The following is a 25,364-nucleotide window of genomic DNA, read 5'->3' as shown; positions in this document are numbered from 1 at the left end:
CTGAGATAATTATTCATTCTAATCCACCCACTCCTTCGGCAACTAGTCTTTCCATGCCTTCAACAACCGACACACCTTTGTTCTGACCACCACCACCCGGTTTTTATTTCTTCCCACCTGCTATCTCGGCGACCACCTCTTTCATCCTCTCAACGACTTCCTTCATTCCATTCTCGCAAAATCACACCAAGCCTTTCGGCCTGTTCATCTTCAACCTTGTCTTTCAATCACATCGCAATATTTCGATCCAGTCAAGTACGGACATCATTAACGAAATCTCCGCTGCAGTTGTACTTTTCTAACTTCCATCAAATTTGACACAGACCATCACAATGCCTTCAAAGACGGGTGGAACCGGTGATTCCACTGCTTTGCAGACCATCGCCATGCTCTGCCGCCTCATTATGACAGATGAGAACTTCCATCCCCAGCCTACCAAGCTTGCCGAGTTCCTCAACGTCTCTCATGCCAAGAACACGTAAGCAAGCTGTCTCTCCCGTAATTTCATCAATCGCCAAGCTAACCAATCCAGTCCTCGCAAGATCAACGTCATTGCCAGATTTTCTTTTAGAGATTGTGCGAGCTGTCCTGTTCACAGGGTAGCCTATTTCTTTCTCCATTTCGCTTTGACTCAAAGAAATTCCATGCCAACAAAGGAGTTGAATTCCTTGTATGTAGAGACAAGCCGGTGAGGTGCTAGATCTTCCATTGCCCAGAATACCAAATGGTCCAATCATACCATTTTTGGTATTATCGAGAAGCCTCTCCAGAACTCACTCTTGAGGTAAGTTGTGTTCAACGTCTGCGGTGTGACAAGTGGGGTTGTCCTGCCGCTATATGCTATCTCCTATTAAATTTGATGAAGCTACAGTTATACTGGAGTCGTTGGGTGGACCCCCCGCTTTCCCCTCTTACGTTTAAAGATGGAGTACCCCATCTTCGCCTGCGCAAAACGGCCTGCTTCCGTCATCAGCCTCGAGTATTGCTCACGCAACCTCAATTCAATTCAAGGGAAACCATGCCGGATCAGACCAGTGCCCAGGAGTACGACGTGCGCATCGAGCTCATCGACAATGAAGATGACATTATAACCAGCTTCGACTGCGCCTGCGAAGCCTTTGGCCACCAAATCAATGACGGGATTTGGTCCGCCATCTACCCCGGCTGGGACACGCCCGAGGGCAGAGCCTGCGGCGCCGCCCGTCGGGTGAAGACCTGGCGCGGCATCACAACCAACAATCAAGGCCAGCTCAATGCACTTTTCCTCAAGGCCACTGTGCCTGATCCCCAACAACCCGGCGGTGAGGGCAGGGTCATCGCGGGGTTGGCCAACTGGGGGCAATATTCTGTGGTAGACGGCTATGGCGATGCGCCCAGTGATGATCTGGGCAAGGGCACTGATCTTGAGACGCTGTATCCTGGGAACGAACGGGAGCAACGGTATGCATACCAGGTGTATCGTTCATTGATGAAGCAGCGCATGGAGGTGGTTAAGGAGAAGGCCACGGCGGACCCACCGGCTATCTTCGCGCTGGATTTGTGTGCTGTCGATCCTGCGTTCCAGCGCAGAGGTATTGCTGGGAAATTGGTGCAGTGGGGTTTAGATGAGGCCAAGAGGAGGGGGTTGGAGGCGACGACCGAGGCGTCGGTCATGGGGAGGCATGTTTATGCGCGTCTTGGGTTTAAGCCGCAGTTGCCGGAAATTCAATATGAGGTTGATGAGGAGTTCTTGGAGAGGGAAAGGCCGTCTAATTTGTTCATGCGTACCGGTGACAACTAGGCAAGAAGGTAGTCTCGATACGTATGGTTCGTGCTAAGGTGTTGAGGGGTTGGGGGCTGTCTAGAATAATAGCTCTTCTAGCATATTGCATACACAACCAAATTTGTTCTTGCGGCTTGATCTGGAGCATGTATACGAATCTATTGACTTGCAACCCGTAGTGTTATGGGAGTTTTGGGCTTCCCCAGTGCTTGTCAATTCCTAATCTAGTTTTGCATATTTTGTTGGACCTTCAAGGCTACTCCGTCAAGACTGCCAAGTCAAAAGGAGAAAAGTAAAGCCGCAAACCGTACGAAGTATGGGTCAATATGACCTCTACCCGTTGAACCACACAAGTCCTGGCTGTGGGGCAGGCATCAGTCATTTCTGACTATATAAGGCCCTTATGGCCGCCCTTTGCTTCTCTCTGGACTCTCCAGAGATCATGACACTTTCAATACAAGACCATTTGCCCACAATCCAATATATTTGATGCTTCATCACTCGGCTCTACCACTCACAAAGACTATATACTAGCCACATGGGACACGTGGTTGGTAATGAGGCTTTATGTGTTGCGGTCTGTAATGCAAGTGCAATGGGAATAAGGCATAAGTACGCCTGCCCCAGGGTCGGCCCTAGTAGGCTTACCAATTATATAGCCTCAGATATCTGCTAGTTTACCAAAAAGCGCAATTCTTCCAATTGATAATCAGGAAAGCAGAGGAAATTTTGGACACATGCTAGAGCTGGGAGGAGCATTTGCATATATGGAACAACTATTCATCAATGGGAGTCCGCACTCTCCTCCTTTAAGACATGGCAAGAGGTGCGCTGATGACACGTCGGTATACATATATACCATATATAACCACAATAGTTGCAATCTCAGTGACTCCATAATAAAACAAACTTGGGGTGCACTTGCGTGTCGGAATAAAGGTCATAATGTCACGTCCCGCACCTTGGCTCCTCTGCTATTGTCACTCACGACGGCTTCACCTTTCGTGCACCAGCAGGCAGTCTAATTCGCAAATCTCATTCCCACCCCACCAAATTGTAGACGATGTAGTAAAGGACTTGCCAAGAAACGACTACTCTCTTTTAATTCATCCACCTAGCAGAGCACAACTTCTTCATCCAACCAACACTGCCCATTTTCGTACTTTACTTCAGGTACTCAAACGCTCCATCTCAGTCTATATTCTCCAGTACCAACGCTTGTTACTTCTCAGCAAGCGCAGTGCGACAGAAGCCGCCACCGAAGTAGCTATGGCGAACGTCATCGCCCGCGACCGCCCGTCTACGCCCAAGAGACGACGAACCCAGCCGTCGGACTCCTCCAGCCTCCCGCACATTATTGATCTCACTGGCATTGATGAACCTTGGCACAACTGTGATCGTACCGTCGTCTTCACGGAAATCCCAGCAAGCGATTCATCCACCACGATGAACCAATCTCTGAAGCGCGAGCACCCTGATGACAAGGGCGCGAACGATGACGACAACGAGAGTCTGTTCGTGTCCGAACACCAATCCAAAGAAAATACTCCCGCCCCTACTGTTCATTCTAGAGTCTCGGAACAGCAAAACCAGGGTAATTCAAGCGAAAGCGATGACCGAGTCCCCCTCGAGGGAAAGTCCAATCTAGAAGGAATCGTCGTAGACGAGATCGATACACTGTACGGGTTGAACAACCAGGACTACCTGATTCTGCGTAATCAAACTCCGCTCCCTGTCCCCAGCCCTTCCTACCACTCACCAGAACCTGCCGAAGATACGGTGAAGTTACAAGAGATGCGTATCGGCCATCTGAACGACCAGATCAAGGAACTCCAAGCAGTCAACGTGGAACTCAGCGACAATATCAGCAAGGAAGCCCGCATCAACGCACAGTTGCGCTTCGAGAACATAAGACTGCAGGGCAACCTCGAAATCGCCAAGGTCAGACCGCCCTCCGTCGCCCAGTTGCAAGCGAGGGTGCAAGAGCTGGAAAAAGAGGTATCCATCGAACATACCCAACGAGTTGGACTCGAGGAGAATATGCAAGTCTACAAAGAAGTGGAGCAAGCTCAGTGCTCGAGGATTTGCACCCTGGAGGCGAACTGCAAAGATCTTCGTGAAATGCTTAGTGCCATGCACAAGCACCGCGAGGAGCGCCGCGATTCAGTCAGCATCAAGTATCAGGAGCTGCTGGAGAGTCACGATGCAGCCAACGCAAAGCTCAACAAGGCCAAACTAGCGATCACAACTCTAAAGTCTATTATTCGCACGTTGGACGAATGTGTTGATCATATTGACGGCAGCCCAGAATGAGTGAGGACTATTGGGTTTGTGCGCACAAGCACAGCACAGCATCAAGCCTCCTATTCTTTCATCGATCCGCATCTCAACTTACAATTCCCATGCTGAATGTCCGTTTACATTTCTGATAAGCCTGCTTCATCTGGCGGAAGTCCACGAACGAAGCGGCAAGTATTGCGTTTCTGGAAGCCTGGCTCGTCTGGAAGGGGCACACAAAGGCAAAGAAGTCGTGTTGCTGAGGATTCTGGCTCATTTGGCAGAAGTCAAGGAGAGAGGACTCACTTCTTCCACAAACTCTGGCTCGCTTTGCAGAAGCTGCGACTGGGTTAAACTCATCTTTTCACGAAGGCTGGTTCAGTTGGCATGAGTCCTCATGGGGAACAGCTCGTGTTTTCAGAGATAGTTTCAGCATTTGTCTTCGCTTTTGATAGTCCCAATAAGACACTCAATCCTCGCCAAGTTATGTTGCAATGGGACCATGATGGAAAACGGGCCATCCTCTCTTTACATAGTCGCATGTCTCTGCCTAAGGCGTAAAACACTAGGCTAGCCTGTGAAGGTCCCCACTCAAATAAGATACCAACCGTACTCCTTCGCCATATGCTATATATTTCCATTAAAGTTGTCCTGAGAATTATGCCATTTCCATGCCATTCCACTTGTGATGCACCACCCAGGTTCATATGCCCCCATGAATGGCGCCTGGCCCGTTAAATCAGACTTGGGGCCTAAAAGTGCTCCATCTGCAGCAGCATATGGCCTCTTCAAACAATCTCTAAATCAAGACTCCAGACCAGTCAGGTTGGCCCGCGCCTCCAGATATCGAGTTTGAAAGTCTGCCATTTCAGGCATTGTACCATTCTCTATAGTGGTCGTAAGTTCATTCTTCGTATCTTTGAACAACGATGAAAGGTTCGAAGTGCAGTGCTCGAGGCGGGATGCCCTGAAGGCGAGCCAGAGCTTTTCCACGAGATCGTAGGCCGAGCCCGTCCAGTCTTCCGGACTGGAATAGGAAAGGATCTCTCCTAACTCATACCGTCGCAAGTTTGCGAATAAGGTGGCAAGCAATGATTCGTCCTTTCCTACTTCGGTGACGCTGTTATAGGGGACGAATGTGGAGAGTTTGTTCACTAGTTTCTCGAGGGGTTGGAGAAGAGATTTAATGATATCTAGACGTGCGGCGTATATGACACCTGCGATTGCGTTAGCTCCGTGCAATTATGGTGCATGTGTATCTCCTAGAACTGACTATATGCGCCAGAGGGTTCCTTTGATTTCGAGAATAGGGGCTCATTTCTCAGTCGGAGGGAGCCCTCCCTGATGGTCGTAGACCATGCCAACTCACGCAGAGTGTTTTTGAAAGCGATTGCATGTCCAAACTCCCATGTAATCCAGAGATACGTATCCAAGGGGAGGGGCAGCTCTTCAGCCGAATTCTGCTCATTGTTGCGAGTGTGACGGTCCAATACTTCGGTAAATGACCGAGTCCAGCCGTCAGCCCATGGCCGAAGCAGCGACGTGACTTCGTACCGAGTGGTCAGCACCGTAACATCTAGTAGATCCTGAGAACCAAGAGATTTGCCGACGGGTATTTGGTCGAAGTTACTGTGCAAGATGTTGAGTATGATAAGCACCGCGTTCGGCTTGACGTCAGGTATGCGAAGTATCCACTCTTCGGCATCGGGCGGTTTCGACAAGCATTGTAGATCTCTCCACCCGGGTATCTTGCGAAAGACGGTCCTGGAGCAAACCTTGAAAGCGACCAAATCATCTCCGGCGGCGCGATCCCCTGCGACGAACAAAAGATCGCCTTCGGGGTCGAGGATCTCCCGGCGGTTGGGGATCAGCCGGTACGGCTCGTCGTGGTCGTGTAGGTCCTGGCGCGACCGGGCCCGAAGAGCAGGAGCTGGTCGCCGCTCCGTTCGTTCGTCCTCGTTGTTTTCTTCAGCGGCCCACCAGCTGTCCCGGCTGCGCTTCTGGCTGCTGCGCTGGGACGGCCGGGAGGTCATCGCGGATCCGGTGACTTTCGGTGTCGCTCCACCCTTGTCCAAGTACGAACGCTGGGCGGAATTGAGTTGTGAAAGATGGGACGAAGGGACTGACAGAACTCTGTCGACTTTGCACTTTGCCAAGGTATGACGTAGTCTAGCTATTCCCTGACTTGTCGCGGTGCAAGGTTTCTTAGCTTAAGCGCACGATGCGCGGCGGTTTCCGATTGATTCGCACAGTATATCATCTCTCAATGCACGTTGAAGGACACTATTTCAGCGACGATGGCGATCGCGGCCTAGGCATTTGGAGTGTTTCAATTCTATTTGAGGCTGCTGGTGACCAGGTGGGCTCAATGTGTAGAGCATCGAGGTTCGTCAATGAGAGCCCATTCGGTGCCGTACCCGTCTCTGTGGGGTCTGAAACCAGGAGACGCGGTGTCGGCATCGTTTCAACAGAAGCATAGGTGTGTAAACTGCCGGAGTGGTCTCGTGCAGGTTTGGCTCGTGGGAATGTTTGCTGCTGTCCCAGGTCCAACATCCATACGACGAAGCGGAGTTCAAGTGCCGCCACGCTTCTTGACATTTACCATCAGCGGCGGCTTCTCCCACAAGGTAAACGTTTTCTGGTCCATCCAATCATCTTGTCCCTTCACCAAAGCAAAGTCGAAATTCCACAGCATCTTAGCCAAGATCAATCTCATCTCCGCATACGCCAGGTTCTTTCCAATGCAGTTTCTCGGGCCCACAGAGAAAGGCTGCAGCACGTCGTAGTTGTCGTCAGCAAAGGCTTCGTCGCCCAAGAAGCGCTCCGGTATGAACTCCTCAGGCCTCGTGAAGTTAGACTCGAGACGATTGGCTGCTAATTGAGGAAAGTGTATCATGGTGCCTTCAGGAAGATACTGGCCATGTACCGTGTCTCCCCCGGGCGGAACGACGCGCAAAGCGTGCTCTGGAACTGGCGGGTAGATTCGCATCGTCTCATCCAAGACGGCAAGTGTGTATTTTAGGTCCGTCACGGTGAATAGATCTATGTCGTCTGAAGTAGGAAAGGCCTCTCGTATCTCGGCGACCACCTTGCTCATCACTTTGGGGTGTGTCAAAAGCAGGTATACGCACCCAGAGAGCAGGGTTGCCGTGGTTTCGCTTCCTCCAAGCACGATGTTTGCCGCCGTGGAAGTCATCTCGCGCATCGTCATCCCTCCCTCTTCGTGGCTGTGTTGAAGCACGTTGTCCCAAAAGTCGCCGCACCGATCCGCCCTTTCCAGCCTTTCCTTTATTTTATCCTGCGAGTATGCAAAGTTGTCGTTCCTCAACTGAACTGCCTCTTTGGAGACGAGGTGGTGAGCGAGCCAGTCCAGACCTAAGCGCTTCATGGCGGAAAAGAAGACGCCGGCTTTGACGCTGCCGAAGATTGCTTTGATCCAAGGGTGCGTCTGCCCATGTTCCAGACAGTTGAAGGATTGATCAAAGGCCAAGGCACCTATGACATCGAAGGTCGTCCAGTTGAACCACTCAACTATATTCTGGGGCTCCTTCCCAGCGCGTTCTCTCAATCTGTCGACGAGGAGGTCCACATGTTTCTTGATGGTCGGATGCTGCTCTCTCATTGCCTTTTCCGAGAACGAATGCGACAACAGTTTTCGGACTCGACGATGGTCCATCCTGCTGGCACCCAAGATTCCGTAGGTTCCATTCGGCGGAACAACAATCTGTAGGGAGGTTTTCGAGAACTCCTCATGCCCCTTTCGGTAAGCCCACACGTCCCTCCACACCGCCGCTTCGCAGTACGAGAGTTCATTGGGGCCAATCCGCACAACCTTGCCGTACCTTCGATGAAGTTCGAGCTGCGTCCTGATGATGTTTCCAGCTACAGAGTGTCGCACATACTGGATTTGAGAGACGGCCCAGCTCGTAGGCCCTGGGAAAGAACTCAGAGGGTGAAAGTAGACGGCATAAATGGCCTTGTATGCGATGTAGATGATGCCCTGGTACCTATCAGTTGGATGAACAGTTCCACCTTATCCCAGGTAGAACGTACCAGCACGACAACGTACGCAGCAAGGTTCAACGCCGATGTTGGCGACAACCTTCGGAGCATGTGACTCTGTAGCTCGAACGTCATCTTAAGCCAGCGATCGAATGAAGTTCGTCCGGATCTGTTCACCCTTTGAGATTGATATGATGCAGACCAAATAGAGCAACAGGAGACTTGGCAACCCCGTTCCTTGCTGCGGAACAGCGGGGCTTTTTATGACCTTCCAACAGTCCAGTCCCCGCGTGGAGTTCCGACCTACAATGCTACATTACGAGGGTTAGTGCTTATATTGGTTTGAGATGCCGAGGTCAAGGAAATACCACGGACTTATCTCCACCTGTACGCTTATCTACAAGTAAATAGACAGATAATACCAGATGTTCGATCATATAATTCAGATTGCCCGATCCGTGTTTGCAGAGCAATTGTCAAAGCAAGTCTGACCTGTGGTGTATATTACTGAATCTAGGAAAATTCCCTATCATGAATAGGAGCACTGATCATTCGCCTTGACCTTCCCATGTAATTCAGACGAGAATGCGATCATAGGCAGCAAGATACTGCTATCAATGATATCTGACGAAACTATTGTTCTTATAAGGATTTCTGCTATTCCGGCTAGACTTCCATGTGTGGTAATAGGAATATCTTCTCTTTATTTTGAATTTCCCTACTCCCTACAAGTACTGCACTTGCGTCCGTCACCATGTGGAAGCTTCACAAAACTGCACCTAAGCCCAGACTTTTGCTACTGGTAACAACATAAGAACGAATGGAACCTAGATGAATCTTCATGCTTAATCTCCAACATTTTCAACCACGTTGTACCTGTTTTGAGTGTCTGTCACAGTATAATATCATTAGTCTCCTTTCTTAGCACTTCCTTCTCACTCAACCGACATGATGCGATCCCTTGTTGACTTGTATTTATCCAAAGGTTGGATTTACCTTATATGTATAATGAATCTTATGAAATAATATGGACGCAGCATGAGATGAGTTCTCGTCGGTGTCTTTCGTCAAAGATGTTGCTGTCGTTCACTCTGTGACCCTGGCACAATCCATGACGTTGTTACGAACCGTCGGCCCTGAACCAACATTACAGGCCCGTCGACAGGCCAGGTGGATACAGACGCTAGGATCACGGGACCCCGCATCGGAGGAAGGAAAGGACCGACAGATCACGTGACCTACAGGGGTGGATATGTTGGTCAACTACATATCCAACCAACAGGATATGTTGGCAGACACTGAACAGGAATGTTAGATGAAGACAGTCCCCTGTAACATAGATTCGACTAGCATAGACCATGCCGGCACTGCGCCCGGCACGTCTCACGTGATGAGACGTTAAATTTCAATCAATCAATCAATCGATATGTTGGCAGAGAACATATCCAAGTGGGGATCAGTGAAGGAGAGACGGATATATAAGGGACAGGACTCCCAGGCATTTCATAGATAGACAGTCTCTACTTCAGTGATCAATCTAAGCATCAATCTAACCCATTGGTGAGGCAAACTGCCTTGACGACTCTATTCCCAGTTACCCTACTTGAATACTTCAGTTACCCAGAGCCCTATACTCCATACGTCAGACCCCGATATTATTGCTTGAGGACTCCGCAGCAGGACTTACTTACTAGCACAAACCCTTACACACTCTTTAGTGGTTTACGCAGCTAGACTATTAGAGGTTTCTTACACATTGGTCCTAGTAACTACTGTATACAGCACTCTGTGGCTATGTTATGGCCAAGCACTGCGACATAATCTGTCACAAGGGAGGACCAAGCCCCTAAGCTAATAGACCAAACGATCTAGAATGCCAGTGGATCACTGACACTTGGTCCCACTAACTGCTATATACAGCACTCTGTGGCTCTGTAATCGCCAGCGCTGTGACATAATCCAACAAATATCGGACTATTGTTTTATTACCTAAGGCGTAAATATATTAGAACGAGTTGATTCTTATCTTTTGTATACTTCGTACAACTTCGTAGATATCTCCGGGTGAAGGAATCGATTGTCTGATGGAGTCACTGCACGTGTTAGGTTCGTAAGGTGCAGGCCGAAAGTAGGTTATTGCATTTATAGAGAAGAAAGGAAATAAACCTCAGCCACTCTCAGAATGTGTTATATGCAGCATTCGGATCGGACACAGTCACTACTGAGACCTGACAGGGCCCAGAGAGCCGAATTGATCCACAGTGGGCATAGTCTCATGGCATTACCCTCCCTTTCGTAGTATAGCGATTCTACTATAGGTCTAACGTTACTATATAATACGTGACTCCAAGGAATATCACCTGGTAGCTACAGATAAGATAAGAAAGGCTGCAAGGGTGCTAGCTGGGTAGGTAACCAAGCTTTCCTGATAGACACTTTACCCCCCTTATGCACTCGCATCACTATAGGTCGGGGAGTAGCCTAAGTATTTCTCTCGTACAATCTATTAGGGTAGGGTATTCTTGTCATAATTTGACAGTAGCTAGCAGTACTATCTTCGTGTTCAAAGATATACTTATCATTATCCGGGCGGAGAGGGCGGACAGGACGACACTCTGCTTCTCGGCAGCCTTACGTACGGATATTTCATTGTCTCTAACTTCGAGCTAAGCATCGGCTACCTTATCGTCAATTGCGTCCATCTTGAAGTACTGGTATCCTATATATACGGGAGAAAATAAGGGAGGAGGTTCAATTGCGATATCCAGGGGCTGGCTGCAAATACACCACTTTCTAGAAGTAGTTTTCTGTCGCGCAGAGTAGCCGGAATCTTATGAAATTATAGAAATAAAATCACTTGGATTCTTCGATATGAGTATATAGTTTGTTTGTAAATCGCCTCAAAAATAGTGAAGCTCTGTATAAGTGTAGTCGTTGATGTTTTGGTGAGGTCACAAGCTTATTGCTATGAATAATTGTTAAGGTTATGGTTATGGGGTCAAACCTTCACGATCATCCTCAAAAGGCCTCAATTGGCTTGTATGATCAAGACATAATGATTTGGCCCTCAAGGTCATATTTGCAGTCTATTTAACTGTAGGTCGTCTTCATAGAATCAATACAGCAGGCAGTCACTCATTTATTCTATTTCTAACCATAATGTAGGTAAATCAACTACAGTCAACATTTCGATTACCATTACCAGATGGGAAGGTACGGCCAAGCGTAGGGCTACAAAACCCCGCTTCAAACCAGAAGTAACCATCATAAAGAAAGAAAAAAAAACATCTTTTTTTGGCCTTCATATAAATTTGGTGCTCAGTATAAGGAGAAATATCATTAGCCTTCTAAGGCATTGTCACTTATTTAACCTACTCGTTTTATCAATTTCTACCTTGCCTTCTCAGTACTATCTCTGATACTATGCTTCTAGTCCCAGATGGACATATCGGTGTAATCAATAGCCCGAGAAAACGGCAACGCAATACTTCGAGGCTAAAATAGACATGCAAACTCGGTCTAGACATACCAGCCACTATCAGTACAAAACCGAGACAGTGCCATAGGGCAGTCCGTAGATGCGCCCACACAGTATGCAAGTGCGAGGGCATTTCGAACGTCTACAGTCTCGATGCCTCTAGACTACACCAGGCTCGGCGATGAGCGCAGGCGAGACACCGTACAATACCATCATAGGTATCCCCGCTTATGTGTTCGTACTTATTAAAATTGAATAGCCAATATTTTGAGGGACATCCACAGCGGGCTTTAAACATGGATTCTCATCATCTAAACATGAATCTCTAAAGGCAAGACTCCATGACTCTATTTCCAGTCCATATTTCTCTCGTTTTACCTTTCCGTGCCCGCCGTGTCGCTACTTTAGTTTGAAATAAGTATTACTAGCCAAGATATTTAGTATCCTAGAAATGACCTGGTCACCAATAAGCATTTCAGTTGGGGCTCGTCGTAAACCCTATCTCCAGGAATGCTAGTAAAAGGACATCGTGCGCACGTGGCTTCTGCTCAGCTAGCCTCTCCCGACACGTCTCACAACTTTCTTCAATCGTAGATACTTCATAGTGACCTCGAGCCTTTTTAACATAGCATCCAGTTGAAGGAGGGATAGCAAGGACACATAATAGAAAAAGAGACTGCGATATCGATCACAAAAGGCGGCGAAGTCCAAACGGGTTGAAAACTGAAATGCTGGAACACCCTGGTACGCTTCTAGAAGGCGAATGGAAGTAGATGAGTGGCGATTGACGTTTGGTGGCTCTTCTCTGGGTAGAGGGGCTATCAATCTCAAGATCTGGAATACTGCAGCCACAGGACTCTCTGATCGCGCAACTCTCTCGTTGTCTTACTTATCAATCTCGGATCAAACGGTATGTGGTGATGTCAGATTGCAATCGCAGGTCTCCTGATCTTGGAAGCCCAGCCACAGCCGCGCATGGGGTTCAAAAGGTCCGAGTCCATCCTGCGGCAACTAGGCTCTAGTCGAAAGTGGATTTTGATTTTGTGGTCCTCGTATGGCGTATCTCTTCCGAAGGACACAGACGCTCTCTTGCCGTTGAGCCGAGAGTCCTCTTGCTAACTTGCCAATCCATGTAGAGAAGGTCAAATGTTTGTGGTCGTCTGAGCCATGATACAGTCCAGGTAAATACCGTAGCTAAGCTAGGAGATCCCATGGCAGTTGATATTGAGTTTAACTTGACAAGGCAGCCAGGCAATGAAACTGGCCTGTCCAATAGCCATCTCTTGGGCCGTATGTATGGAAGTTTTCGAACGTTTCTTTTCACTAACTTTTCACTAGCCTGCATAGCCTGAATGTCACCTACGTGCGTATCCGGAATCTGGACGGCCCACCTGTTTAAACCCGAAAAAGGGGAGTTCTAGCGAGCTCGTGTGCGCTACGCCGACCCCGAATCTTAGTGGCAAGAGCGATGGCGGACGTCCAGATGCTTATAGCCACCAAATTCGTATTCTAGCGAGTCAAAGGCGTTCATAAGTATGACAGGCCAGACGTGGGTCACGTCAAATTCGCGCGAGGAATGCCACATGTCGCAAGCTTGGTTTGGCAACACGGCAGGCGTGTGGACGGACCCAAGGTGCCGCCGTCGTCATGACGGCTTTAGATATTCGAAGGAGAGCAGACAAACTGCTGACCGAAGAGCTATGCTACAGAGTATGTTCGTATTTATACGCGTCCATTGGATCTTTATATGCTTGCCGATGGGCAGTTTGCACCTCATTAATCTCATCCATGTCGCCGTGATAATACCACCATGTTCACTCCAGTCCAATAATAATTACACACGACCACGAGGAGAATAAAAACGAGAGCAACCGACACGATGCCTTTAGCTTCGTCGCCGTCCGCAGATTCAGATTCTTTGGATGCCAGAGTAATATCATGCGCCATTCTCACACTTGTCATTTCGGCAGTCGTTGTGGCTCTGCGCTTCTACACGCGATGCAGAATTATTCACGCATTGGGAGCAGAGGACTGGTTTATACTGGTAGCCTGGGTGTTTGCTCTAGGCTCTTCAATCGGAACCTGGAAACGTGGGTGAAGAAAGCGGGCATAGCGGACAACAGATGCTGACCATAGCGAACAGAGGCATATTGGGCACTAGGACAGCACCTCGACACGGTAACACCCCAGGAATTATCCTTTTTCTTACGCGTGCGTATTAGACCCTCCCTTCAAGCCTGGAGCCGCACTCAGTCCAGTTTGCTGATCGTCTACAGGCGGTGTGGTGGACCATGATCTTGTACATTGTGTCCTTCACCTCAACCAAAATCTCGATTCTCCTGCTGTATATCCGTGTGCTCACGTCATATGAGAACTTCCGACGCGGAGCGTGGGCCATGCTCATCTTGGTTACCATTGGAGGCGCCAGTATCTTCGTAACATCGATGACAGCGTGTATCCCGTTAAACAAGTATTGGGATTTGGACACTGAGGGTTATTGTCACCCAACGGGTGTGTGGTGGTACAATACCGGGTTCCTCATCGGGACGGACTTTTTGATATTCTTGTTACCCATGCCCGTGCTCATCGGGTTGAGGATGCCGATGAGACAGAAGTGGGAGCTATTGGGCGTCTTCGCCATAGGCTTTTTGTGAGTATCCACCAAACCGACCACAATCCAGCTAGACTTACTTGATAACAGTATATGTCTCATCTCGATCTTCCGAGTCATTTGGCTGACCCAACTGGCTGGATCCGTCGACTATACTTACGACAACACGCCTCTCGCGGAGTGGACTTGCGTTGAGCTCAACACGGCTATTGTCTGCGCGAGTCTCGTCACCCTCAAGCCCCTTTATCACAAGGTCTTCCCGCCGAAACAACATTTGATGCTAGACGGAGAAACTGCACAAAGAGATCACCCAATGACCATCGGGGGTCTCCGAATAAGGCCGCTGCAAGAGGGCCACTATGTAGACATGTACGACCAGTCTTCACGACCAATGACAGGCACTCGGTCACCTCGTTCGGGTTCCATGGGCAGAAATCATGACACGGCGAGCGATGACACGTTGGTAGGATTGGGCCGTTGTGACAGTGCAAGCAGTCATTTTGGGTATACTCCACATCCTACACTAATTCTCACCTTGCCTCCAAAATCATTGCAAGCCGACATAAGAGAGGCGGAGAAGAACCGTAGATTGCCCCTGGCAAGGATAAGCGCATTGAGTAGCAGTGATCAGAGCGATGACTCGGTGAGGGTATGGTGACACGCCAATGCACATATGCTTAAGTGGAGTTTGGAGTCAAAAAGGAGTTGAGATTAGGTAGCGGATGGCAACTACTGTTTGAATCGTATTTGCGCATTTGGTCCAAATAGGAGTGGCTCCCGGAGTCAGTCAGAAGCCTCCACTGGAAACGAGTCTATCCAACAATGAAATGCATAAAACGTGTGTTCTTTTTAATTGTGAAGCCTCGTGGACCTTGACGGATCGTTCATCACTCATCGGTGTTGACATTCTAGTTTACAATTCTAGTATTGCAAGAATTAGCTTGACCTTCCAAGAGCAACAGACTCTGAAAACCCACTCTCAACAAACATTCCCCATTTCCTCCCACGGTCCATGTTCCCCATTGTCTCTTGACGCCAAGGGCTGACAGATGCGGGAAAGCATCGGTGGCGCATATTGTCGAACGGAAATTAACCAATCATGAAATCAAGTCCGCAACGTTCATCGGCATCTCGTCGATCTGGGTTGAATAGTACACTGACATAGTTAGCACATCGTGTTGATATCATGTCGAAGAGAATCTTAACTTACATTCAATGTCGCGAAGAATGCGCACATCCTCGCTAGTAACAAAGTTGATGGCAACACCCTTTCGGCCGAACCGGCCACTGCGACCGATCCGATGAATATAGTTCTCTCGGTTGCTTGGAAGGTCGTAGTTGATGACCAAGCTGACCTGTTGTACGTCGATACCACGCGCCCACACATCAGTCGAGATTAGAACTCTGCTGTTGCCTTGTCTGAAGTCCTGCATAATACTATCTCTCTCCTTTTGAGGCATATCTCCATGCATACTGCTGACGGTGAAGTTGGCCTCCCGCATCTTGTCGGTTAACCAATCGACCTTGCGTCGTGTGTTGCAGAAGATGACGGCTTGTGTAATTGTAAGAGTGTCGTATAGATCACAGAGGGTGTCGAACTTCCAGTCCTCCTTCTCAACAGCAATGAAGTATTGCTTGAGGCCCTCGAGGGTCAGCTCGTCACGCTTGACAAGGATACGGACCGGATCGGTCATGAATTTGGTCGTCATGTCGAGGACATCGTATGGGAGGGTAGCGGAAACGACGACGACTTGGGTGGCCGGAGGCAGGTATCGGTAAACGTCGTAAATCTGTTCGCGGAATCCCTGGTTCAGCAGCTCATCGGCTTCATCCAGAACCAGCATCTTAATGTGACGGGTACGGAGATGACGGCGGCGAATCATATCGGCAACGCGACCAGGGGTGCCGGACACAATGTGTTGGCCGTAGTCGAGCTTTCGAATGTCCTCACCGACGTTGGTGCCGCCGATACAAGCATGACATTGGACATTCATGTAGTCTCCAAGAGCCATGACAACGGACTGAATTTGGGTAGCCAGTTCACGCGTTGGCGACAGGACGAGGGCCTGAGTCTCACGAACAGCTGTATCGATGACTTGCAGCATCGAAATAGAAAAGGTGGCCGTCTTTCCTGTACCAGACTGAGCTTGGGCAATGGTGTCGCGACCCTTGCAGACCTGTACGATGGCTCGCGATTGAACGGCAGAGGGCGACTCATAGCCGTAGGCGTAGATACCGCGAAGAAGGTTCTCCTTCAGCGACATGGACTCGAAGGTGGGATGAACGGTGACCTCCTTGGAAGTGGAGAACTCCATCTTCTCGTCGGCGCGACGATCGATACCGCCTCCTTCAGCCATGATTGCGGTCGACCTGTCAATGGTGTTGCGATTGTGGAAGATATCTCGAAGACGCATTCGCAAGACTTTAACATGGAAGTTGCCAAAGTAAGGCTGAAGCTTTCTAGCAAAAATTGGTGGAGCAGGAGCTGTAGCACGCTTGTGCTTGCCCCGCGATTGATCCGAATGTAGGCCCACCTGGAAAGATGCAAATGCAATGCACACGACAGGAAGCACAAACGTACTTCGTTCGTACTTTCAGGCTTTCCCAAAATTCTGGCATTATTGTTTTGTAGGATATTGGAACAAGCCGGGTATATGATGGTCAGAATGATAACAAAAGATAGGGGAACGGATAAAAAGATATATGACAAGAGTGGGATTTGAACCCACGCCCCTTTCGAGATCCGAACACCCTGTTCTGAGAACAGAAAGATTGCTCTTGAGTCGGACGCCTTAGACCGCTCGGCCATCTTGCCTGATAAGATTTGGCGAGACTGAGAATCGTTGTCCCCATTTTGCCTGGTCTGCTGCATGGAGAGATTTGCCTTTTTTGCGTTCCATACTCCTAGCTAACACAGTATCCAACACGGTCCAGCGAGAATCCATCATAATTGTGGGCCTCAAACCTAGCTATGATTGGAAAGACAAGCAACGGATAATTCCAGCCTTCCCAAATTCGAAGTTCAGCCTCACCTTCGACGCAAGGAACCTGGGAGCTCAAACGACTCTCGCTGGTTGCACATTTCAGGAAATCCCACCATAATAGCAACCCAATTAAATCGCCAATATGTTGTTGGAAGAGCAACGTTTCCTCCACGAGGATCTCGAGCGTCTTGAGCAGGGAATTGCCGATCGCATTGGCGAAGAGCCCAAGCACATTCGCGATCGGCTTGCTCAAGACCACCAGATCGCCCAGTTCCTCGATCGCATCTCCGCCCAGTCCTCGAAGCTCCTCGAGATATATCATGATGTCGACGGCACAAGATCACGCGAAATCCAGCAGATTGGGACGGGGGACCCTATGGACGAGTTCTACAAGCAGCTGTCCGATGTCAAGGCCTTCCACGCCAAGTACCCGAACGAGCCCGTCGAGAATCTAGAACGCGCATACCGCCCCAAGAAACCCGCCGAGGGAGAGACGGCGCAATTGAGCATAGTGGACTCTATGTTCACAGGCGAGGAGGCCTTCGGCCGTTTCTTCGATCTGCATGCCTGCCACGAGATGTACCTGAATCTGTCCAACGCGAAGAGACTTAGCTATCTCCAATTCCTCGACGTCTTCGACAAATTCTCACCGATTGCTGGTGGCTTGAAGAGGAGCGAGAAGATGACAGATCAGTACTTCAGATACGTCGGTCAAATCGCACAGGATCTCGAGTCATTTATGAGGAGAACAAGACCACTAGAGAATGTAGATAAGGTGCTTGCAAGCTTCGACAAGGAGTTCGAGACGGCTTGGGAGAAAGATGCAGTGGAAGGTTGGAATTTGGAGGAAGCAGGCGCGCCATCAGCAGGCACAGCACAACAACCCAGCACGGCTGAAGCAGTCTGGTGCGAGGATTGCGAGAAGGAATTCAAGAACCAGAATGTGTACGAAGGGCACCTAAAGGGAAAGAAACACGTCAGGGCTGCAGCCGAGCGCAAGCACAGATTAGAAGAATCCGGGGATGCAAATGGCGCATCCAATGGCAGAGGACCGTCAGCAACGAGATTAAAGGAGCGCGCAATCGCCGAGCGCGAGTACAGGGTCAAACGTCTCGCCAGCGCCATGAGTACGGAGCGCAGCGACACGAGAAACAATATAGAACGCAAACAAGGCATGACAGAGCGGGAGCGTCATCAAGAATTGGAGAACCTATTCTACTCGACAACGACCACCCAGGCAGTAGAAAACGAAGAAGGTGGAGACGAGGACGACGATGACAGGATTTACAATCCGCTCAAGCTGCCACTGGCATGGGATGGCAAACCTATTCCCTTCTGGTTGTACAAACTCCATGGGCTGGGCGTCGAGTTCACGTGTGAGGTCTGTGGAAACTTCGTCTATATGGGACGACGGGCATTCGACAAGCACTTCAACGAGGCGAGGCACATATATGGCCTGAAATGCCTTGGCATTACAAACACGTCCTTATTCAGGGACATTATTCGTATCGATGAAGCGCTGAAGCTGTGGGAAAAGATACAGCGGGATAAGAAGGGTGGCAAGATTGATGACGGTAGTGTAGTGCAGATGGAGGATGCCGAGGGCAATGTCATGCCTGAGAAGGTTTACTACGACTTGAAGAAGCAAGGGCTCCTGTGAACACCACAGGTCTGTGTCCCAGCACTGCGCGCTGTTCGTAGCTCTCGTCCCGAGGTCCCGAGGCTGACTTGTATGATATATCATATAGCTAGACTGTAACGGCACAATCTGTACCCGGTGTAGATTCATAAGTACCCCTGTATATTCTGTATCATTTCCCGTGCGTGCGCAATATCAGTAGACCTCGAACACGGGTGAGTTTTCGTATTCAAGGTTTTTGATGGGGTGTGCTCACATAACACTGTCTAGAACCTTAGCCAGTAGCACTGTAAAATCGGCCACACGGCCGTATGGCCCCCACCTTGCTTAGATCATCCAGCTCGTTGTTGGTCACAGGGCCGACTTCATCAAAACGCGCAATTTCCAACTCATCATCCCGCCAATCAAAGCTGGGTTTGAATCCTGACGGCCCTCCTGTGCACACGATGACGTCTACCTTCAAGGCAGGTCATTTCCAGACTGTGGACTTCTCAATTGCGGATCAAGTCGTCATCCAGGATCAACTGTACGGCAGCCACACCGTTTCAGAGCCGGTACTAGTGGAGCTTCTCCGGTCTCCCGCGCTCACGCGCCTCGCCGGAGTTCACCAACACGGAATATCGGGTCTGCTAAACTTGACGCCAAGGGTCACTCGATTTGAGCATTCTGTCGGCGCTTTCCTTCTGGTGCGATATGTCGGCGCCGGTTTAGATGAGCAGGTCGCCGCACTGCTTCACGACGTTAGCCATACCACCATGTCCCACGTCGTGGATTTCGCGCTGTGCAAGCCAGGAGAAGGCAGCTTCCACGAGCAGCACAAGGACCGATACGTGAAAACGACACAGATACCGGACATCCTCGCCAGACACGGCTTTGGGGATCTGAAACCTTTGGACGAGGAACTGTATCCGCTCGTGGAAATGCCCGCACCCCACCTCTGTGCCGACAGGCTCGACTATGGATTACGCGATTGCGTTGGTTTGGGCAAGATGTCTTTTGAAGATAGTCGGCGCATTCTGGAGTCTCTCAAAGCTTTCCCTAGTGCCACCTCCCCAGATCGCTTTCTTGTGCTTCAAGACGCACAACTAGCATTGATCCTAGCGCGGTCGTATCAGACATGTGACCGAGATGTGTGGGGAAACCCGTCTCATGGGGACTTGTACATACGCACGGCGAAACTGATGGCGTCGCTCATTCGCAGCCGAAGGGTGGAGGAGGAGGAGCTATGGACCCTGTCCGACGAAGCATTTTGGGCCAAAATGCGTCAAGCTGCCAATGCTCAGGAGCAGGATGCTATGGATCGGTTGGAGTCCGAGGGTCTTCCGGATGGGAAGGGCTTGCTGATTCCAAAGGGCGCAAAGATTCGAACGCTGGACCCTGATGTGTGCTCGTCCGCTTCTGACAAGGCCACACCTCTGTCTGTCCTGCTCCCTGAGTACGCGACCGAGAAACAGGAATACATTCGGGCCCGCCAAGCGATCTATGCGCAGAATTAGGCCCTTGATATCAACTTAGATGCGATAAGGAGCATTGAGGATTGGTCAGATTGCGAATTGCGAATTGCGAATTTCACTGTGAACATATCGTCCCCCTTCGTTTGGAGTTTGGATGGGGGAAAACTTCTTGAGCAAGGGAAGTACACGGACTCACCAGAGCGTATCCCATACCGCAAACACAATTAAAGCACATTCACGTCTTTTGGCTCCAGTCACATCCGTCAAGGTCAAAGAGAGTCTGTCAGTGAGAGACAAAAGAAATATCTTGGTGCTATGAATATAGTTGGTATCGTTCGCCTCATCCGCCATCCGCCAAAAAGCCAAACCTTGTTGATCGGAACCATCAAGGTCCCTTTTCCCCTTCGTCACACTTCAAATAAGCGCGATCAATCAAACAGGACCATGTGCCCACATGCTCCCCTTTCGTCGTTGTCCAGCTGTCGTACTAGGGGGTATCTATATCGTCCCCTCTTCCATCATCTAGGTGCTCGATTTCAAGGTGAGCCAATGGGCAAATCTACGAATGCTGCTATGGTGAGCATCCTTTGTAGATCTCACAAAGGGCTATAATCCACACGGCAGGTGAATAGTAAACCCATCGTGACTCGGTAGTGCTGACTGATACGCACATGCCTGCACTTCGAGTTAGTGATAGGTGTAGTGGAATTAGGGTGTAGGGTATGGACTCACCCCGGCTGAAGAGGGCGACTCGAACAAGGTGTCGTGTCGTCCACTTCCTTCATCGACGGTTGACGTAGAAGTCGACCTTGTCAATCCTGTTGCGGACTGGTGGAAACCGGGATCTCCGCGGTACTTGGATGCCAGGTCGACATTAAGTCTGATGAAAGGTCAGCTTCGCATTCATATTGTTGCTGGTGGCCTGGTGGAACTTACGCGCGGAAATATCCCATATCGCCAGTGTATACCCGTTCAGGTTCAACCGAGTCGTCTGAACCTATACAGCAATATCAAGTCAGCCTTTGGTCCAGGCCAGCGACGCATTGCGGGTCGAGAGGAAATCCAACATACCAAGTTCAACGTTGATGACCGGGGATTCAATGGAGTCGTGCATCAAGGAAAATGCATTTCGGTGGTGGGTTGGAGAGGTTGAACGATGCCAAATACTCGCAGCAGGCGCAAGAAAGGGCTTTCGAACAATCTGTCCCATAGGGAGGTGCAAAAACAATTCGTAACATTCGTCAAATCCAAACGTAAAGGCGTGAAGAAACAAGATGAGGAACAGGAGACCGCCACCCGCCTTGTTGACGGCGGGCGTGGCCCCTGTTAATTCATCTGCCATTGAAAGCCGGCCCATGTCTTACATCATGGCGGCGGCTGCTTCGGACCCGCGAAGCCGCCTGCAATATCAGGGTGGTTTCGTTGTTGGGGTGTTTGGGGTTGGAAATTTCAACAAGAACCTCTTTCAATTGGAGGGCGGAGGAGAGATGTTTATATAGACCTGAAGGCCTAGATCTTAGACCCTCATTCCTGGGAGGCTGGGTCGCTCGTCTAAACCGGCCTGTCGGATGTTTGGCAGGATTAGCTTTTACACCGCTAGACTATAGGTTCTCAAGTGGGTCGCTATACCCGCTTTCCGGCGCCTGCACTAGTGCACGACCATCTGCCCCGGACAGGCCATACGGTGAGAGACACGTCTGCAGCTGTGGGCACGGATCGCATGTTCATGGCCCGAAAAATTGGCAAAAAGGCTCATGTGCTACGACCCAGTGTTCCTCCTAGCCTGGCAGAATTCGTCTTCCATTGGTAGCCTTGTGCAGTCGGTAGCTCCTGAGCATGGCCGTGAACGGTGGAGCCTCCGAGGCGTGCTGTTGAAGACGGTGAATCCGACTGATCAAATCGCATCGATATCATAATCCACCTTTGAGTCCCGTCGGCGAGGATGGGTGCCGATAAGCCAGCCAAAAAAAGGCGGGTGACAGACGATGGCTGGCACGAATTGGTCAAGAATGGGGCATATCCACCAGCCTAGGCAGGTTGGATGTTCTTCAAGGCGGCTTACATGAGGCTAATCGATTTCGGGCTCCGCATTTATCATATGCTGCCGGACTGATATTGCGACGCTTTTCGCATGTTTAAGGCGCTCGAAGAGTGCATATTAAATGATATAGCGTGCGTTGATGCAATTGGTGGGTGGGAGCGATGGGAGCAGTCATCATTCGTTGCTATATGAGTCAGTACAGATCGGAAACCAACATTACAACTAATTGGGGACATTCAGAACCGATTCAGCAGCCGAATTGCAGGTGTCCCCGCAGCAAAAACGGTAGGTATAATCCGCGAGTCGATGTTTGCATGGCACTAGGGGAGTATAGCCCCAACTATACTGTTCTCAAATCACAACTTGCTCATAGCCTCCGGTACAAGGAATTTAATGGGCGCCGGCACATATACAGACCTCAAAAACTCAGCAAACCCCTTTCCCAAGCAGTCCAGCCTGGCGGAACTGCTTACTCCCCGTCCTAGAGCACCATAAATGACAAAATGCACCGCCCTGATACCCGGGAACTCAACCCTTTCCACGTGAAACCAATCCCTCCAATCCTCTCCCATCATCTCCTTAATACGCAACCTCGTCAAGTAGCTTCGCAACCATTCCCACGTGTCATCGTTATCCAAGTGCGCCCTCGGCGTAAAACCGACATTCACATTCGCCCCCTTGTCACCCGACCTACCGAGTACCACGTCACCAAGTGGCACCATCTTTGTCAGTCCAAAAGCATCCAAATTCTGGGGTGATGCGGGGTCGTAATTCTCCCTTGGCTGCAGCTCTTCCGTTACTTTCGGTGGGCTGACCTGGATCCTTTTCTCGACTTTATCGTTGCTACCCAATAGGTTGACGGCCTCCTGTAGTCGACTCTGTTCAATTAGCGCAGGGAAATACCCCAGAAAAGCCAATGGCTGCATCAGTCGCCAGTCGAGCGTACAGGCAAAGCCTGGGAAGTGCTGCATGAAGGTATACATGAAAGCCTTCAAGGTCAAGCTCACTGTCTTGGCCAGGGGCGCCTGCACGAAAATGCGCATATAAGTCGTCGCCTTGAGCTGGCTCCGCGGATTTTCCTGCGGAATGCCCACTCGCTGGAATTCAAGCAAGCTGATCTTATCCGTGAGTTTCCATTCCTCGAGCTGTGTGCGCAGTTGGGCTTCTTGTAGGTCATACTTCCGATCCGTCGCATACCCCGTAGCGTTGACGGTCAGTTCGCCCTGAAAACCTCCTTTGTAGAAGACAGCTAGCTTGGTCGTCGGGGGTGGGGGATAACCCTTCGCCCCTGAGACGTGGACACGTGTGTCAGACACCTGCTTCACACGCACCTTGGTGAGATCCGCTTTGACGTCGCTATTGAGGTAGATGTTCCCCTGTAACTCATACAGCAACTGGCACTTCACTACCTCTTCAGTCACGATACCATTCAAGGAGTCATGTTTCGTGATTATGCACTCGCCGTTAGCTGCTACCTCGGCGATGGGACATCCCAACTTCAGCAACTCTTTGATCTCGTACTGATCAAAACCCGCGAAGTTGGCACCGGTGCCGTAGGTAGAACACTCGATGAGATGTCCGGCTACGAGGGAGCCAGCCAGTTCATCCCAGTCGTCCTCTTTCCATCCGTGCCACCACGCCGCCGCACCCATGACCGGGGAGGCATCTGCTACTCGGCCACAGATGATGATATCCGCCCCCTCATCGAGACCTCGTCGAATGGCCCTGCAGCCCAGGTACGCATTCGCAGCCACAATCTTCTTGTTTGGGTCGTTGAGAAAGTTTTCCGCATCCTTAGTAAGTTGAACCTGCTCATTCTGTCCGTCCAAATGAGGCAGCCGCCCGTTCTCGTCGGGCTTTATGTGCTCGTGTACTCTGGGCAACAGATCGTCGCCATCCACATATGCCACTTTCAGGTCATACCCTTTGTTTTGCACTATATTATGTGTATCCCGAGCAAGCCCCTGTGGATTCAGGGCTCCTCCATTGATGATGACTTTGATCCTTTTCTTGTTGATGGCGGCTAGGGACTTGTGCAGACCGTCCCAAGCCGAGGCTACGTAGCCAGGATGCTGGCCTGCTCCAAATGCCTCAGCGTATTGGGCTAGATTTGCTTCTGCAAGGTAGTCGCCTATTATGACATCCACGGGGCCGGCAGTGGCTTGCGTTAACATGATATCCCCTGGATCAGTGGCTGCGCCGGAACAGTTGGCAATCCGAATAGGGCGTTTAGGTTCCATCGTCGTGGAAAACTTTGGCTCCGTGGCAGTAGGGGATGTGCTGGGTTCGAGAAAGAGACTTGATTTGGGTAACAATGCGGGACTGCGACTTCTGTGTCGTGGCTTATACGGTCCCTGAGCTCTATATTTGGCTCTTTAATCGACGGATGATTCACCTATCTCCGGATGGTTCGGGAGGGTTTTGCAACTCTATCACACGAATAATTAGATTCTAAACGTCAGTTGAAGTTATTCATCAAGCCAAACTATGAGATGGCGATGATGCCATTGAACCTTGGGGCCAGCATCTTCTCCGCATTCTGTTCGCCGAACCTCGGCATAGCATGAGCCCCTCAGCACAGCATTGCGTATCATTATGCTGAATTTATTCCGGGCTCTCAAAGAGTTAGTTTATGTTACACTAATTCCTCATCCCGATGGGGAAATGTTGTTCATTCGAGTCTTCGCCAAATTCGCGTATAATACCAACCCCCTATTCGTTAGTTTTGGCGTTTTCTGTCGGACGCAGAGGGGCTTGGTGTGGCTAGGTTTGATACTACCGCTTAGCATCAGGATGGGTGAAGTATACAAGTGCACTGGTTCGTATTTTGTATTTCTCGTTGCACCTACCGAATAGGTGGAATATGAGTGGTCAGACGGATCAACTCTTGTAGACAGGAGCGCATACGGGCCTACACTAACTCTTGCATCCCCTAAAAGTCGCTGGGACTTACTAACTCACTAAAGTCTAATTAATTGTATAACACTATTTATCTGATACAAGTCTCTAGAACCGGTTTTTGTGCGGCGGTTTCTGCAGCAATTATATCTGCGCCTCACCCCATAATTGAGTTTGTTGATTCGGACACCAGTACGGACAGTCGTACTCCCACTCTA

At 50.0% G+C, this 25,364-nt stretch overlaps 10 protein-coding genes and 1 non-coding gene across 11 annotated transcripts; 5 read left to right on the top strand and 6 right to left on the bottom strand.

The window, feature by feature from the left end:
- Positions 1 to 915: 915 nt before the first annotated feature.
- On the top strand, positions 916 to 1,917 carry BCR38DRAFT_416921 (uncharacterized protein). The gene has a single exon (XM_040859136.1). It carries the CDS (start codon positions 1,019 to 1,021, stop codon positions 1,778 to 1,780), a length of 762 nt encoding a protein of 253 aa, XP_040721066.1. The 5' UTR covers positions 916 to 1,018; the 3' UTR covers positions 1,781 to 1,917.
- Positions 1,918 to 3,031: 1,114 nt separating this feature from the next.
- On the top strand, positions 3,032 to 4,075 carry BCR38DRAFT_479963 (uncharacterized protein; the record flags this gene model as incomplete). The annotated part of the gene is made up of 1 exon (XM_040863225.1): positions 3,032 to 4,075. One exon carries the CDS (start codon positions 3,032 to 3,034, stop codon positions 4,073 to 4,075), a length of 1,044 nt encoding a protein of 347 aa, XP_040721065.1.
- Positions 4,076 to 4,721: 646 nt separating this feature from the next.
- Positions 4,722 to 6,166, bottom strand: BCR38DRAFT_10881 (uncharacterized protein). Its single transcript, XM_040853357.1, has 2 exons — positions 5,313 to 6,166; positions 4,722 to 5,256 (listed from the first exon to the last, which is right to left on the bottom strand). Exons 1-2 carry the CDS (start codon positions 6,070 to 6,072, stop codon positions 4,844 to 4,846), a joined length of 1,173 nt encoding a protein of 390 aa, XP_040721064.1. The 5' UTR covers positions 6,073 to 6,166; the 3' UTR covers positions 4,722 to 4,843.
- Positions 6,167 to 6,564: 398 nt separating this feature from the next.
- Positions 6,565 to 8,364, bottom strand: BCR38DRAFT_10884 (cytochrome protein). Its single transcript, XM_040853358.1, has 2 exons — positions 8,093 to 8,364; positions 6,565 to 8,039 (listed from the first exon to the last, which is right to left on the bottom strand). The coding sequence occupies exons 1-2, from the start codon at positions 8,174 to 8,176 to the stop codon at positions 6,612 to 6,614; spliced, it is 1,512 nt and encodes a 503-aa protein (XP_040721063.1). The 5' UTR covers positions 8,177 to 8,364; the 3' UTR covers positions 6,565 to 6,611.
- A 4,760-nt stretch (positions 8,365 to 13,124) lies between these two features.
- Positions 13,125 to 14,873, top strand: BCR38DRAFT_10867 (uncharacterized protein). The gene is made up of 4 exons (XM_040853355.1): positions 13,125 to 13,609; positions 13,663 to 13,730; positions 13,796 to 14,169; positions 14,221 to 14,873. The coding sequence occupies exons 1-4, from the start codon at positions 13,399 to 13,401 to the stop codon at positions 14,786 to 14,788; spliced, it is 1,221 nt and encodes a 406-aa protein (XP_040721062.1). The 5' UTR covers positions 13,125 to 13,398; the 3' UTR covers positions 14,789 to 14,873.
- A 354-nt stretch (positions 14,874 to 15,227) lies between these two features.
- Positions 15,228 to 16,487, bottom strand: BCR38DRAFT_479959 (DEAD/DEAH box helicase; the record flags this gene model as incomplete). The annotated part of the gene is made up of 2 exons (XM_040863224.1): positions 15,228 to 15,286; positions 15,341 to 16,487. 2 exons carry the CDS (start codon positions 16,485 to 16,487, stop codon positions 15,228 to 15,230), a joined length of 1,206 nt encoding a protein of 401 aa, XP_040721061.1.
- A 347-nt stretch (positions 16,488 to 16,834) lies between these two features.
- Positions 16,835 to 16,945, bottom strand: BCR38DRAFT_t15. Its single transcript has one exon. It is a non-coding gene; the product is annotated as a tRNA-Leu (tRNA).
- A 154-nt stretch (positions 16,946 to 17,099) lies between these two features.
- BCR38DRAFT_416916 (uncharacterized protein) lies at positions 17,100 to 18,913 on the top strand. The gene has a single exon (XM_040859135.1). The coding sequence runs from the start codon at positions 17,257 to 17,259 to the stop codon at positions 18,772 to 18,774; it is 1,518 nt and encodes a 505-aa protein (XP_040721060.1). The 5' UTR covers positions 17,100 to 17,256; the 3' UTR covers positions 18,775 to 18,913.
- A 286-nt stretch (positions 18,914 to 19,199) lies between these two features.
- On the top strand, positions 19,200 to 20,249 carry BCR38DRAFT_479957 (uncharacterized protein; the record flags this gene model as incomplete). Its single annotated transcript, XM_040863223.1, has 1 exon — positions 19,200 to 20,249. The coding sequence occupies one exon, from the start codon at positions 19,200 to 19,202 to the stop codon at positions 20,247 to 20,249; it is 1,050 nt and encodes a 349-aa protein (XP_040721059.1).
- A 436-nt stretch (positions 20,250 to 20,685) lies between these two features.
- BCR38DRAFT_10810 (uncharacterized protein) lies at positions 20,686 to 21,761 on the bottom strand. The gene is made up of 4 exons (XM_040853349.1): positions 21,279 to 21,761; positions 21,144 to 21,204; positions 20,940 to 21,087; positions 20,686 to 20,882 (listed from the first exon to the last, which is right to left on the bottom strand). The coding sequence occupies exons 1-4, from the start codon at positions 21,562 to 21,564 to the stop codon at positions 20,814 to 20,816; spliced, it is 564 nt and encodes a 187-aa protein (XP_040721058.1). The 5' UTR covers positions 21,565 to 21,761; the 3' UTR covers positions 20,686 to 20,813.
- A 504-nt stretch (positions 21,762 to 22,265) lies between these two features.
- BCR38DRAFT_492682 (uncharacterized protein) lies at positions 22,266 to 24,728 on the bottom strand. The gene has a single exon (XM_040864698.1). The coding sequence runs from the start codon at positions 24,486 to 24,488 to the stop codon at positions 22,605 to 22,607; it is 1,884 nt and encodes a 627-aa protein (XP_040721057.1). The 5' UTR covers positions 24,489 to 24,728; the 3' UTR covers positions 22,266 to 22,604.
- Positions 24,729 to 25,364: the final 636 nt, after the last annotated feature.

Source organism: Pseudomassariella vexata (assembly GCF_002105095.1).
Source record: "Pseudomassariella vexata strain CBS 129021 chromosome Unknown BCR38scaffold_1, whole genome shotgun sequence".
Taxonomy (NCBI): Eukaryota; Fungi; Ascomycota; class Sordariomycetes; order Amphisphaeriales; family Pseudomassariaceae; genus Pseudomassariella; species Pseudomassariella vexata.
The sequence above is the reverse complement of the archived record's forward strand: the minus strand, read 5'-3'. Positions and strand labels throughout refer to the sequence as shown.